At 40.0% G+C, this 15,572-nt stretch overlaps 1 protein-coding gene across 3 annotated transcripts in view; it reads left to right on the plus strand.

Annotated features, from left to right (window-relative positions):
• TANC2 (tetratricopeptide repeat, ankyrin repeat and coiled-coil containing 2) overlaps positions 1-15,572 on the plus strand; it is a 469,283-nt gene that overhangs the window by 381,359 nt on the left and 72,352 nt on the right. For all 3 annotated transcript variants that reach the window (XM_026448069.2, XM_026448070.2, XM_026448071.2), the window contains exons 12-13: positions 8,766-8,932; positions 12,566-13,173. In XM_026448069.2, coding sequence (XP_026303854.1) covers positions 8,766-8,932; positions 12,566-13,173 — 775 coding nt within the window. The remainder of the gene's footprint in view (positions 1-8,765; positions 8,933-12,565; positions 13,174-15,572) is intronic.

A 15,572-nucleotide genomic window follows, 5' to 3' on the forward strand; every position in this document is an offset into this window, starting at 1 on the left:
TAATGTATAACAAGAATTTTACATTTTATTATTAACATTTATTAAATATTTGCCGTATGCCAGATACACTTTGCAGTTTATAAGAATTACTTTTGTACTTATCCCTCTGAGTAAATTGTATGTTATTGAAATTAGGAACTTTTGAAAATTCAACTTTTATCCTTCATAGTGGTTACCTCACCTTGAACATAGTAGGCATTTTAGGAAATACGTTTTGAACAGATAAATGAATATAGAAACTGCTCACGTGTAGGAGTACCTTGAAAGAAGCACAGTGATACAAGGATCTACACCTTACAGCCAATTCAAGAAGACTGTCCAAATGCTTGCAGTCAGCTCTAGATTCTCAACCATAATTCATATTTTTTATAATTTTGCTACAAGATATATCTGCTTCTCATTTAGGTGTCCATAACCGGCTTTAGCCATCTTTATTTATAAATACTGTTCTAAGTGAATTTAATTACTTCATTTTATGTCCATGTTTTTAACTCACCCTTAAATCACCATTATGAGCAATAGCTGGAAACACAATTTTCCAGCTGGAAATGCTAAAACTTACTAGAGTGACCAAAAGAAGTCGGGAAATAAAGAAGAATTTTTTTTTAGAGATAGAACAAGCAAAGTGGTAGATATATAAGCAATAATATCAACAATTACATTACATGTAAATGGACTAAACACTTACGCTAAAAGGTAAAAACTGTCAGACTGGATAAAAAGCAAGACTCAACCATATGCAGTTTTTTAAATATAAAGACACAGATTGAAAGTAAAAGGATAGAGACTATATACATAAACATGGGGCATAAGAAAGCTGGAGTGACTATAGTAATCTCAGACAGAGTAGACTTCAAGACGAGAAGTATTTCTAAAGAGGCATTTAATAAACATAAAAGGGCCAATTCATCAGGAACATGTATTCGATGTATACACCTAATAACAGAGGTTCAAAATTCGTGAGTCAAAAATAGACCAAATTAAAGAGATACATAGCTATAAGTCCCAACTACTCTGGAGACTGAGGCAGAACAATGTAATTAATGACTACCTAGTTATTTAATGTTTAGCGTGTTTTTATCCCACTAAACTATAAAAACTGCATAACCATTGAAGACATAGCAGCTAGTATGGTAACTGGAACATAAAAGGAATTTAAGCTAGGCTTGGTGGCTCATGCCTGTAATCCCAATGCTTTGGGAAGCCAAGGCAGGAGGATCACTTGAGCCTAGGATTCAAGACCAGCCTGGGCAACATAGCAAGTACCCATCTCAGCAACAACACCAGCAGGCATGGTGGTGCACAATTGTAGTCCCAGCTGCTCAGGAGGCTGAGGCAGGAGGATCACTTGAGCCCAGGAGGTCAAGGCTGCAGTGAACCAAGATCATGCCACTGCACTCCAGCTTGGGTAACAGAGTGAGACCTGGTCTCAAAAAGAAAGAAAAAAGTTAAATCAGTGTAATTCATCATATTAACAGAATAAAGGAGAACATCCACATAATCATTTCAATAAATGTACAAAAGCCTTTGACAAAAATACTACATCGGGGTCCCCAACCCCTGGGTCATGGATAGATATAGATCCATGGCCTGTTAGGAACCAGGCTACACAGCAGGAGGTAAGTGATGGGTACCACCTGAGCTCTGCCTTCTGTCAAATCAGCTGCAGCATTAGATTCTTGTAGGAGCACGAACCCTATTGTGAACTATGCATGCAAGGGATCTAGGTTGCACACTTCATCTGAGGCCTGATAATCTGAGGTGGAACAGTTTCATCCCTAAACCATCCTCTCCACCCTCCACCCCAGAAAAATTCTCTTCCATGAAACCAGTCCCTCCGAACTACACCAATTAGTGATAAAAACTGCACAAACTAGGAGGAGAAGGAAGTTTAGTCTGATAAAGGGCAACTCCAAAATACATGTAGTGAAATGTTGAATGCTTTTTCCCCTAAGGTCAAGAGCAAGACAAGAGTGTTCCTTCACTCTCACCACTTACATTCATCATTCCACTGGTGGTCCAGGCTAGTACAATAAGAAAATAAACAAGCATGCAAATAGTATAAAGATTGGAAAGGAAGAAGTAAAACTGTCTTTATTTGCAGACAACATAATTGTTTACCTTAGAAAACTCTAAGGAATCCACCCAGAAAAAAGAAATCTGACTAGAACTAGTAAGCACAAAGCTTTAGGCTATAAAGTCAATATACAGATATTTCTATACTAACAACAAAATACTGAAAATGAAATTTTAAAACTATGTGACAGTTTTAAAACATGGCTACAAATTCTTTGACATTACTTCCACTAATAGTTCAACCTGGGTCCCCTCCCTTCGTAACAGGGCAGGCTTGCAACTGCTTCAGTGAACAGGATACTACAAAGTGATGCTGTGTGACAGCTGAGGGAGGTCGCAAATAGCCATGCAGCTTCCATCTTGTTCACCAAAGCACTTGCTTTGGGAGGCATGTATTACTATGTATGGAGCCTGACTACCCTGAGTTCACCGTGCTGCAAAGCACAAACCACAGGGAGAGTCTAGTTGACTGTCCCAGTGCTCATTCCTGCCCTGCCACCAAACATACGCATGAATAAGCCTCCAAATGATTCTGGCTTCCAACCCTCAGCCCCAGACATTCAGGTAACCGCATGCTATTTGATATAGCATCAAATAAGTAGAATAAATACGATTTTCAGTGGCACCAAAAAATATATAATACTTAAAAATAAATGTACAAAAGACGTGTAAGACATAGTGAAAGCACAGCAAAAATATTGCAGAGTGAAATTAAAGAACTTAGTAAGTGGAAGAGATATGCCATATATGTGGATTGGAAGATGCCAGTTTTTTCCTTAAACTATTCTATAAACATAATCCCAGCTGGTTGCAGTGGCCCATGCCCGTAATCCCAGCACTTTGGGAGGCCGAGGCAGGTGGATCACCTGAGGTTGGGAGTTCGAGACCAGCCTGACCAACATGGAGAAACCCTGTCTCTACTAAAAATACAAGATTTAGCCGGCCGTGGTGGCACATGCCTGTAATCCCAGCTACTCAGGAGGCTGAGGCAGGAGAATCACTTGAACCCAGGAGGTGGAGGTTGCGTTGAGCCGAGATTGCGCCATTGCACTCCAGCCTGGGCAACAAGAGCGAAACTCCATCCCCCCCCACAAAAAAGAAAAAAAGAAAACATAATCCCAGCAGAATTTTTCTGTAAAAATGGACAACTTCTAGAAATGCAAAGTACCAAAAATAGCCAAAACATTCTGGGAGAAGAAAGTTGGAAGATAGGATCTGGTTTCAAAACTTGCAGAATTACAGATTACTATAATAGTCATGACAGTGATATGCTAGTAAATGTTTAACAACCAGCTCAGGGATGGGAGGCTGATTTGATGCTTAAACATTTAGCAATCAGCTCTCATGAGCCAGCCTGAGTCAGGTCCAAAATTCCACAGGCAGGATTGTATTCATGCAAGAATAGAAAATAGATCAATAGAACAGAATAGAGAATCCAGAAATAGATCCACATATGCAGTCAATTGATCTTCTCTAAGGTGCCAAGACAATTAGAGAATTCTTGTCATCAGATGGTACTGGAACAACTAGATAAATGTTTGGTGGGGGGAAATGAATCTCAATCCTTACTTCACACTATACACCAAAATTAATATGAGATGAATCACAAACCTAAATAGAAAAGTTGTATCTCTAAAGCTAATAGAGAAAACATAGAATATCTTCACACACTTGAAGTAGAGATTTCTTTAGGACATAAAGTATCACTAATCATATAAAAATGATGACAAATTAGACTTCATCAAACTTAAAAATATTTGCTTAACAAAAAATACCACTAACAAAAAGGAAAAGCAAGTCACCAAAGGGGAGGAAATATTCACTGTTTCTGTGTGTGAGACACAAAGCACTTGTATGTATCATACATGTAGAATGCAAACAATTCAGTTTTTACATGGACAAGTGATTTAAGACACTTTACAAAAGAAGATACATCAGCAGCCTACAAGCACATGAGAAAGTGGTTAACATGAGTAATCAGGGAGATGTAAATTAAAATTACAATGAGAATACCACTTCACACCCATTAGAATGGTTAAAATTAAAAAGCATGAACATCCAGTGCTGGTAAGGATGAAAAACAAGTGGAACTCTCATACATTGCTGGTGGAACTATACAATAGTGCTACTACTTTGGAAAACTATTTATCGGTTTCTTTTTTTTTTGAGATAAGGTCTCTCACTCTGTTGCCCAAGCTGGAATGCTATGGCGTGATCGCAGCTCACTGCAGCCTCGACCCCCTCGGCTCAAGCAATCCTCCCACCTCAGCCTTCTGAGTAACCAGGGCTACAGGCACGTACCACCACACCTGGCTAATTTTTTTTTTTTTAAGAGATGGGAGTCTTGCCATGTTGCCCAGGCTGGTCTCATACTCCTGGGCCCAAGCAGTTTCCCCGCCTCAGCCTCTCAAAGTGCTGGGATTATAGGCATGAGCCACCACATCCAGCCAACAGTTGCTTATAAAGTTAAATGTACATCTCCTTTATGACCAAGCAACTCATTTCCTACGTATTTACCCAAGAGAAATGAAAACATATGTCTGCAAAACACTTGTACAAGAATGTTTCTAGCAGCTTTATTCATAGTCATCAAAAACTGGAAACAGCCCGAATGTCCATCAACAGAATAGATAAATAAATTATAGTATATTCATTCAATTGAATACTTGTTAGTATTAAAAAGGAACAAAATAATAGTACACTCAGTGTAGAAGAGTCTCAGAAACATGTTAAGCAAAAGAAGCAAGTGTCTGCAGTGATAGAAATCAGAACAGCGGTTTCCTACTGAGGACTGACTGGAGGGGAACCTAACAGAAATTTCCGGAATGATAGAAATGTTCTATATTTTGATCACAGTGTTGCTTACATGAGTACATATAGCTGTCAAAACTTATCAAAGTGTATAGTTAAGATCTTTGTAATTCACGATATATAAATTTTATTGCAATAATTTTAAAAATAGAGTTATTTTTTAAAGGTAGTTGGAGTTTTTTCAATGGAAAACACTTTCAATTTAGAGTTAGAAGCTAGATTGCAAATTATGTATTTTCTTTGAAAAATGAGTCAATATTTTTCACAGTACTTTAAAGTTCCACAAGTACAGTGATTAAAATACATACACACACGCACACCCACATGCTCATGTGAAACAAACGAAAAAGTTTTGAAGTTTCTCAGTACACTTTTGCTCTAGCTGCCAATATGAAATGAAAGGAGACACAAATTGTTTTGTTTTGTTTTGTTTTGTTTTGTTGGGACAGGGTCTCACTCTTGTCATCCAGGCTGGAGTACAGTGACAAGATTATAGCTCGCAGCAGCCTTGACCTCTTGAGCCCAAGCGATCCTGCTGCCTGAGTAACTAGGACTGCAGAAGCGCACCATCATACTTGGCTAATTATTTTCTATTTTTTGTAAAGATAGTGTCTCACGATGTTGCCCAGGCTGATCTGGAACTCCTGGACTCAAGCCATCCTCCCACCTCAGCCTCCCAAAGTGTTGGGATTACAGATGTGAGCCACCAGCCTCAGCTGAGACACTAATTTGTTACCACACTGAAGGAAAGATAACTCAGATATTATGTAAAGCTTTTCAGAACAAAGATATTGTCTGATATGAGTCTTCTTTTTCACTTTCAACAATTCCTATATATACCAGTAAAAGAATCTCGTGCACCAGGATTCAGTTCTGACTTCAGTACTAGCTACTATCTCTTCTCTTGCAGTCTCTGTAATTCTTATTTCTCTCAGGCACCTAGGTAGAGTCTTACAGTGAAACTACTAAGGAAGAAAGTTCACATATTTGTTGGGAACACATGTAAGTGGAGGCAGTGGGGAATCCCTGGTGAAATGTGTATTTACAAGGGTTTAAAAATAAGGATTTTAAAGGGCTCGGGAAACCTTTTTAGTGACTTGTCACCTAGAGTAGTGGCTCCTAAGCACCAGTCCATTTAAAGTTTTTAGTTAGTCCATGACAGAATACGAAAATAGGAACAACTCAGAATTTGTATGGATGTAGACATAATGTAGTTTTCCATATGTATGTATGTAAAGATTAGATAATGTCCCTCCTACTTTTTTAATGTTAAAATCCTTTTTATTCTATGAAATAGTGGTGATCGTGGGTGGTAATTATATTTTACATGTTCTTACATGGCAAAATATGAAGCAGCAATCCTTTGTTAGTCGCCAATTTATTTTTTTTTGTAGATTTTTTTTAAGCTACTTATTTAAAGTAATACTCTAAATATCTACAGAAATTTGAATGAGAACATACTGAGGCATTCTTGTAGGCTGGTTGCATTTGAAAGTCAAAATCTAAAGACCATTAATATCTCACCTCTTAAATTTATAATTGAGAAACCTTATCATTTAGCAAAGGAAAATGAATTATTTTAGGAACAGTTCTCATTGTTTTACAGTATTAGTAGCATTAGGAAATTATTTGCATTTATTGTTCTGAATCCTGAAAATTATGATATCCTTAGATAAATATGCACTCCTTACTTCCTAAATGATGAAATTTTTTTGACACCTACATTAGTAGGTGACTTGTAAGTAATTCCTTTGAAACAGGGGAAATCTCAAAAAAAAAATAACAACCAGAATTTAGAAGAATAAAACGTAACTTTATTAAGGGGGAAGGCGAGTACCCCCTTTTAAAAAGAAAAAATGATATATTATCTGCTTTACTCATGGGCTTAATCTACTAAGAATTTATGCAAATGAAAATGTAATTGTATTAGCAAATGAATTATTCATTCATTAAAATGTGTGGACCATAATTTAGTATACATTACTGATCTTCATGCTTGAGAATGTGTTTGCAATGATTTCCCAAAGAAAATCTCAACAAATGCATTATCATCAGCTCATTTCTCTACTGGAAGATCATGACTTTCTTATGAAGGAACCTGGTTGAAGTTATTAAAGGAGATGTAATTGAAGGGCGGGGACAATGGTGTGCTGGTAAATTTTTAACAGCCACCTGGGAGAGGAGGGCTGATTTGTAATATTTGCCAATTTTTATTATTCCCACCATAGACAATTCCAAGCTACCAGCTGTTTAACAATCAGAGCTTGAAAATATTGCAGTGGGCTCTCCTGAACCAGTACAGGGATAGATAGCTCCAGCACAGTGAGTGATACTAGCTGATGGTGCTTAGCCAGGCAGAATGCAAGTAGAAAATTCCTCTATGGAAATTAAAGGCACGTTAAGCTTAAGGGAGCCAGAGCCTTCAAAATCAAGAACATAACACCCTCCCAGTTGTTTGAGTAAATCCCAGTTAGTTCCAAGCAACTCCTCTTTCTTCATTAATACTTTGCACTCCCTGAAGGAATTTCATGTTTTCTTAGTGCTTCATCATCCAGAATACCATTCCATTAGTAGCGATTGTTAATAGAGCTGGAATCCTTAGTTCATTTCACTCCCTAAAAACTTGACAGATGAAAGTAATTGTTAAAACTCTCCATAGTTTGAGAACTGACTTACAGTATTTTGGATATTGAAATTAAATCTCTTTTACAAAGTTTATGCTTTAGGAGAAAAATAATAAGGGCTTATTAATAATTGCAAAAGATCTGTATAGTTTCAAATATGGAAACAAAATAGCATGTTCAGTTTCAATTGGTCTTGACTTTCAAAGGCAGGAAGAGCCAATTTTGTACACAAGTCCATAGACATTTTCTTCTGTCCTCAGCTTCATCTTCTTTTTGCTCCTCAGATAAAACCCGTTTCTCACTCCAGGTATCTGATGACTGCTTGCCCTCTTCCCTCTGCTTTCCCCCTTTCAGAGCCTGTGAGATCCTACTAACCAATAACTTTCACTTGTTGTTCACAATTCACTTAGACTAAAATGTTCTTTCAGTGTGGAAATTTTTGAATCTCTTGACTGTTCAACCAAGAAACAATAAGCATTTAGCTAGTGCAAAAGCCTGAAACCTTACCAAGCTGCTTTATCAGCCTAGCCTTAAACTGATTTTGTCAGTGCAGGATCATGTGGAGTCCAAGAGAGAACTGGACACAAACATAGCTGATGTTTGTCTTTACCACTTGACTCCTCCACCTTTTGGAAGATCACGCAAGGGACTGGTCTCATTGCAGCTGTGTTAGGTATAGTCTAGGAAGCTGCTAGGGTGTTGGGATCTAGCCCACCTGGTTCAGCTCTATTGCCTGGGATTCCTTTCCTCTGTTACTCTGTCTCTTCCCACTACACATTTACATTCACATGCAGTCCTATATGCTGCTTTAGACTTTACAGAAACCTTTTGGGGACATTCCCAAAAGAACATATGATACTATTCTCTTTAATGCTATCAGATAGAAAAAAAAAAAAAAACAGAACACATTTTACTCAGCTTTTTCATGTGTAAGAGAAAAATGACTTCCCATGTGCAAATTTTCTTAACTCCAATATTCAGGCTGCCTTACAATTATTAATATGGAGATTTCTGAAAATAATGATATATATACTCGTATGTGACAAAAGCCTTCACACCTGATTAAAAGCAAAATGAATTTATGAAGTGAATTTTTCCATGCCTGTAGAATAAATTATGTACCCTGAGCATTCACTAAACACATGACAAGCCTTTTCTAATATTTTGTTCCAAAGAAATATGTGATCAAAGATCCAATAAGAACTCATTTATCCGCTTGGTAATTATTAAGTAATTTGTTTCTTTCTATCTCAGAGAGAAAAATCCCAGATGAAGATTTCATCATTTTAATTGATGGATTAAATGAAGCAGAATTTCACAAACCGGATTATGGGGATACAATTGTATCGTTTCTGAGTAAAATGATCGGAAAGTTTCCTTCTTGGCTCAAACTAATTGTAACAGTTAGGACCAGTTTACAGGTATGTGTTTGTTTGCTTTTAAACTGTAAATGATTCCTCTTGGAAAGAACTTAGACTGAAAGAGTTCTAGGTCCTAGCTTCCTAAACCTCTGCTATGTCCTAGAGCATTAGGAAGAATAATTCCCAAAGAATTAGTCTAATATTTTGAGAGATATGATCTAGAAAGAACATTCTTTGTACATTACTCTCAGATTCCCATTCCTGTTGCTCTGGATGAGGTTTGATAAAATATTCCTCGAAATAGCATGAAAAGAAAGTCAATTTTTCTAGACTGTTCTGAGGACAGCGGTGTAAAGATGATCTCTAACACTTGAACTTTCATTTAACATTTTTTAATCATTTAATGCTATGCAAAATTCAGTTCAGTCTACACCCTAGAATCAGATCTTCTGGTTCCTCCCTCTGCTTCTACTTAAACAACTCTTCTATAGCATGAATATGGACTTTCTTCTATATCTGTCCTCCTCTAACAGAAATTGGCAATATTAGGGCTTTAGATTAAATTTACTACAAATGAGAGATAAGTTTTGTTTTTTCTAATTACTTTCCCTGCTCACTCACTGGTCACTTAATGACCTGGAAGAGGGACCAGGAATGTGAGACTGAGCCTGTAAAAATATATAGGCTAAAGATAAATGACTCTACTTTCCCCAGCATTCTCATTGTGGCTGAGTTGGTGTCCCATTCTTTACATATTCACACTTGGTTTGGAACAGTGTTTCTCATTCTTTTTATAAAAATTATTTCCTTCTCTGATGAATATTAAAATCTCAAACATTATACACTCATCTCACTATTTGGATGCAGCCCCCATGTCATAAGCGCTAAGGTACAGAAAGTAGACTGTACGTTTAAGTCCCTCCTTTCCCCCTCTGCCAGGCACTTAGCATTATTTCTATATATTGACCAATTAGCATTACTGTCTTCCATGATGAGAAACTATATTTCTAATCCTGGCCACCACCTTACAGATATTTATTATTAATCTCAAAGTAATTTGAGCTAAAGGATATGGATAAATCAATATAAACCCATCTTTACAACTGAAAATTATATAACCTATCATTATTAGTAGCTTAATGGTTAAAAATGAAAAATGAACGAAAGAAACCTCCAGGAATGTAATCTCTGACTGCTTTACCAAATGGATGCTTTGGAGATGTTATACATATTCTCACATAATATCATGTGCAGTCTCAAGAGAAATTGTGTTTCTGGGTAGAGTAGGTGACTTTAATTTTTCAGCTGTGCCAACAGAAAAAGTACTTCAACTAAGAATTTTTAAAAATTATTTCTTTTCTGATAGTGAAAGAATTTATAGGTTTTAGAAAATGAACATTTATATTTTATCATCATTATTTCCACAAACATTTCTTAAATACTTAAGAATATTTCAGGGACTATTCTAGGGGCTGGAGATTGAAAATGAACAAGACAGGCAATATTCCCATCCTCCTAAAGCTTATATTTTAGTAAGGAACAAAAAAAACAAATAAGCAAAAAATTAAACGTATACTAAAATTACAGGTAGTGTTAAGTGCTGTGAAGAAAAACAAAATAGGATGGAGGGATAACTTGGTAGTACTTGTTTTAGATAGCGTATATAGGAAAGGCCTCTCCGTTAAAAGTGATGAGATCTGATCTGCCTTTTTTAAAGATTTCTGTCAGCTGGCTGTCTACATAATAAAATGTGAGGGATAAAGAGTCAAAGCAGAAGTATAGGTAAAAGGTAATGGTGGCTTAGACTAGAGTGGTAATGATGGGGCCCGTGTGAAATGGTCATGTTTCGATGGACTGTATTTTGAAGGAGAGTCAAAGGACTTGATGATGGGCTGAATGTGGGTGTCAGCAAGAGAGATGACTCACGAATGAATCCTGGGCCGGGCACAGTGGCTCACGCCTGTAATCCCAGCACTTTGGGAGGCCGAGGCGGGCGGATCACAAGGTCAGGAGATCGAGACCACAGTGAAACCCCGTCTCTACTAAAAATACAAAAAATTAGCCGGGCACGGTGCCGGGCGCCTGTAGTCCCAGCTACTCAGGAGGCTGAGGCAGGAGAATGGCGTGAACCCGGGAGGCGGAGCTTGCAGTGAGCTGAGATCCGGCCACTGCACTCCAGCCTGGGCGACAGAGCGAGACTCTGTCTCAAAAAAAAAAAAAAAGAATGAATCCTTGGTATGTTGTGAGCAAATGGGTGAATGATGATTTGAGGACAATAGAAAGATCACAGATACCTTCTAGACTTTGGTGGTAGGGTCAGTGGTAATGCCATTTATTGACATGGGGTGAGTTTTGTGGCAGGAGACAAAATTAAGAAATTCTGATTTGGTCACATTGTCTATGAAATACCCAAATGTAAATGTTGAGTAGACAGATACAAGATGGGACTCGGGAGAGATAACTAAGCTAGAAACATAAAGTTAGGCATGTGCCACATATAGATGATATTTAGCACCACGGGACTAAAGAATCTATTGATGGGAGTGAGAATGGCTAGAGAAGAGAAAAGAACAGAGCCTAGAGGCCTGGGTGAGCTGGGAAATGAAAAAGGAGCCAGCAAAAAAGGGAGGGTAAAAGTGGCCAGTGTGCTGAGAGAGAAAAGAGGGGAACATTCTCTGGGAGCAAGCTGCAGAAAGTGACTCCAGAAAAAGTGCATCAGGGTGAGATCTGTTGTGTCAAACATTGCTGAGAGGTTGAGGAAGATGAGAACTGGAACTCTATTATTGGATTTGGCAAAGCGAAAGTTACTGATGCCCTTGACATGAACCATTTCAGTGAGGTGGTGGGGGTGTAGCCTGATTGGAACAAATGGAGGAGAGAATGGGAAAGAAAGAATTATAAATAGCAAATAGAGAAAACTTCTGCGAAAAATAGGAACAGATACAGGGTGGTAGCTGGAAGGAAGAATATGGAGTTTATGTCTGTGTGACCCAGCTGAGAAGAAACAGATGCAGAAGAGAGAATGGGTACTCACAGGAGCAAAGTCCATGAGTTGGTAAGAAAGGATGGAATCCAGTGCATAGGAGTAGCCACAAAGCCATATCACCTTCCCCCAATGGAATTTCCAGCAGATTACCAAGGTGCCAAGCTTCCTGATGTTAGAAGTGTACCTTTCAACTGAGGTATCTCCAGAAGGCCCACATTTAAATGTAGTCATTTTATACATCTGTGTTGTGTGGGAAATTTTTTTTTTTAATAGTCATTTTATTAGGAGGGTTAGAAAGCCAAGTTTTTCTAAGTCATTCTTCGAATCCTTATATGTTTCTGTTACTTACTTGTACTTGGCATTATGCCCTGGTTTACACTGAGAAAAATTACAGCAAAAGAGTTACACAGCACTTCATTTTCTATTTATTTCGGGAGTGTTGTTTAGAATAACGATCATGAAATCACTCCAAAAGCACCCTTTACAAAGACCCATTAAAAAATGTATCTTAAGTCTCAATGTTAGGAGAAGTTGTATCCCTTCTATGCAACTAATTTGTTTTACTTTATGGATACTAATACTTGATCATGTTTCCCTGTTTGGCCACTTCAACATTCAGAATAAATTTGTGAACCTCATAGTTTATCACAAGAGTTAGGGGAAACTGAAGGTCTTTTTGTCTCTTTCTCTCTCTCCATCTGTTTTAGGAAATTACCAAGCTGCTGCCTTTCCATAGGATATTTTTGGATCGACTAGAAGAGAATGAAGCCATCGACCAGGACCTGCAGGCTTACATCCTGCACCGGATACACAGCAGCTCAGAGATCCAGAATAACATTTCACTTAATGGCAAAATGGACAATACTACATTTGGCAAACTCAGTTCTCATCTCAAGACCCTCAGTCAAGGGTCCTATCTATATCTGAAACTCACCTTTGACCTCATAGAGAAAGGCTACCTAGTGTTAAAGAGCTCTAGCTACAAAGTAGTTCCTGTTTCGCTCTCAGAGGTTTACTTACTCCAATGCAATATGAAGTTTCCAACCCAGTCTTCCTTTGACCGGGTGATGCCTCTCCTGAATGTAGCAGTGGCATCTCTCCACCCACTGACTGATGAGCATATCTTCCAGGCCATCAATGCTGGGAGCATTGAAGGCACACTAGAATGGGAGGATTTTCAGCAGAGAATGGAGAACCTCTCCATGTTCCTAATCAAGCGCAGAGACATGACTCGTATGTTTGTACATCCTTCTTTTCGAGAATGGCTTATCTGGAGAGAAGAAGGAGAGAAAACCAAATTTCTCTGTGATCCCAGGTAAGACACCGATCTGTGATAAGCAGTTCTGAGCCTGTTTTATTTTTATTGCATAGAGTGTGAGTATTGAAAGTAGAGGTGTTCTTCATTGAACATTTCACATAGAAGAGACATCATCTGTGTTTCTTCTCAAGGCAAGGCTATAATGAGGTTAACTAATTTATTGTTTTACAGTGTTATTTCCTTAAGACTCAACATCTGCATAGATATAATGCTACCCTACATTCCTATGTTTTTCTAAATAATTTTCACTGACCCCACAGGGTTCACAGGCTATAATTAAATTAGCCATTTAATGGACTTCCTCAGTGTCTTGTTTTTCTAAGACCAGCCGAGCGGGCGCAAAAGAACCAGCGGGTAGGCAAGTGTAACAGCAAAACTGCACGTTTATTTTGGTAACCTAAGGTGTGCGGGAGAAGTCTGTCGGCCTCCGGCAAAGAAGGCCGGCAGAGTTCCCCTCCCCCAAGCTCTCGGACGGAGTTCCGACATCCCGACAGGACTGGGAAGCTGGGAAGTCCGCCGGGCTGTGAGAAGGCCGCGTGGCTCAATGGCCAAGAGTGGCTTTTCTAGGAGTGGGAGGGCAATAGGCGGGGCACGGGCGTGTCGGGGGGCGTTCCGCAGGTGCGACCAGGTAAATCTTGGTCTCTTCAGATTGACGTCACCTGGCGCATGCCCAGTTGATCTACACCTTCCCGGGCGCCGGCTGCATTTTCACGCGCGCGGGAAGAGTTGGGGGTGGGGATGAAGAACCCGGAAGTGCACCATCTTGCCTCCGTTCGTCCAAACAGTCCAACCTTTTATTGATAATAGTGATAAAGGGGCGCCGTGGTCTGTCTGGCTACTTCCTGCTGTTAAGGGGCGTCGTTAAGGTCAGGGCCCATGGTTGGTATTTGGACGCACGGATGAAAAATAAAATAAGGCACAGTATTAGTATAGGAATGAGAAATGGAAGCATTTGTTGGAATATGGGCAAAACCCAGAAGGAAGGTCCCGGCAAGGTTGGGGAGTATGAGATAGTTAAGAAAATTTAGTAAGTTTGAGGCGAGTGGGGGAAAGCCAAACTGATTTCCACTGATTGCTTTCGGTAGGGGCCCTTTTTAGCTGGGAATGAGGAACGACTGCGCAAAGTAATTGTTGGCCAGGCAGCAATTAAGGGGTGGAGTTTTTCGTGGAGTGGATGGCTTTCCACTTACTCCTACTACAGAGATATTGGATGGAAGGCTAGGTCCAGAGAAGGACGGCAAAACAGAATAGGTAGCCTCGCTGTTGATTAAAAAATTGTCTTACCCGCTACCAGGAGAGTTACCCGCGGCTTGGCGAGGGTGATGGGGGTCCCTGAGTCTCGGCACCTTCAGTTGTCATCGTCCAGATGTAGGAGCTGGAAGGAGCTCCCAGGATCCTGGGAAAGGGGGTCACGTGGAGGCGTGGCACCTGTTCTCAGGATGGGGCAATCAGACTTCCAGTTTCCCCCCTGCTGGCAAGCAGGGCAGGGGGTTGCTGGTGGACGAGGGTTAGGACATTCACTGGCCTAATGTCCTGATGCCTTGCACTTATAGCAAGGCTGCGTTGGGACTCGGGGACCTTGCGGACACCTGTTGGCATAGTGTCCTGCCTTGCCGCACTTATAGCAGGCAGGCTCCTTTCGTGGCCTTGGAGTCTGTGGGGTATGCGCTCTCTGGCCTGGGGTTACGACTGGGCTGTAAAGCCGCTGCTAGGAGCTGTAACTTCTGTTCAAGGCAAGCCTGCCATCTCCTCTCTGGAGCTATAGACCTTAAAGGCTAATTTAACTAGGTCTTGTATTGGTGTCTGAGGACCATCCTCTACCTTTTGAAGTTTTTTTACGAATGTCAGGAGCTGATTGAGAAATAAGAGGCCAAAATGGTGGAAAGATGGGCCAATGAAAAAGGGACATGTACTCTGACTACCCCCTCCGCCCCAGCCACCTCTCGCAAAGGTGCTAACACTGTAGGAGGGTGTGGGCAGAGATAGGGGACTCAAGACAGCCAGTTGGGGGCCCCGAAGGAGGCACGGGACCGAGTGGATTATTAGTAGATAAGGAGGAGGAAGGAGGAGTCTGGATGGGGGGAGGAGGAGGAGTCTGGGCAGGAAGGGAGGGGTATAGGGACGAGAGCTCAAGGCCCAAAAGCCTTGTATGTAAATTTCGGACCACTTGCCTAGCCGCTGGCAGAAATTGCTGAGGTCAATCACGCCACAGTGGAAAGGAAAATTAACCGCTTCCTCCTAAGGTCTTGTTCAAGCTGTAAGGTTTTTAAATTGGCTAGGAGGCACCCTAAGGGGGTGCTCTTTGGAAATTTGGACTGGGGGTTTCCCATTTGTTTCCTCTTTACCGACACACAATGGACACAATGGAAATGGAAGTGGATCTCTGCCTGGCTTCA

The sequence above is a fragment of the Piliocolobus tephrosceles genome, chromosome 16, assembly GCF_002776525.5.
Source record: "Piliocolobus tephrosceles isolate RC106 chromosome 16, ASM277652v3, whole genome shotgun sequence".
Classification (NCBI taxonomy): Eukaryota; Metazoa; Chordata; class Mammalia; order Primates; family Cercopithecidae; genus Piliocolobus; species Piliocolobus tephrosceles.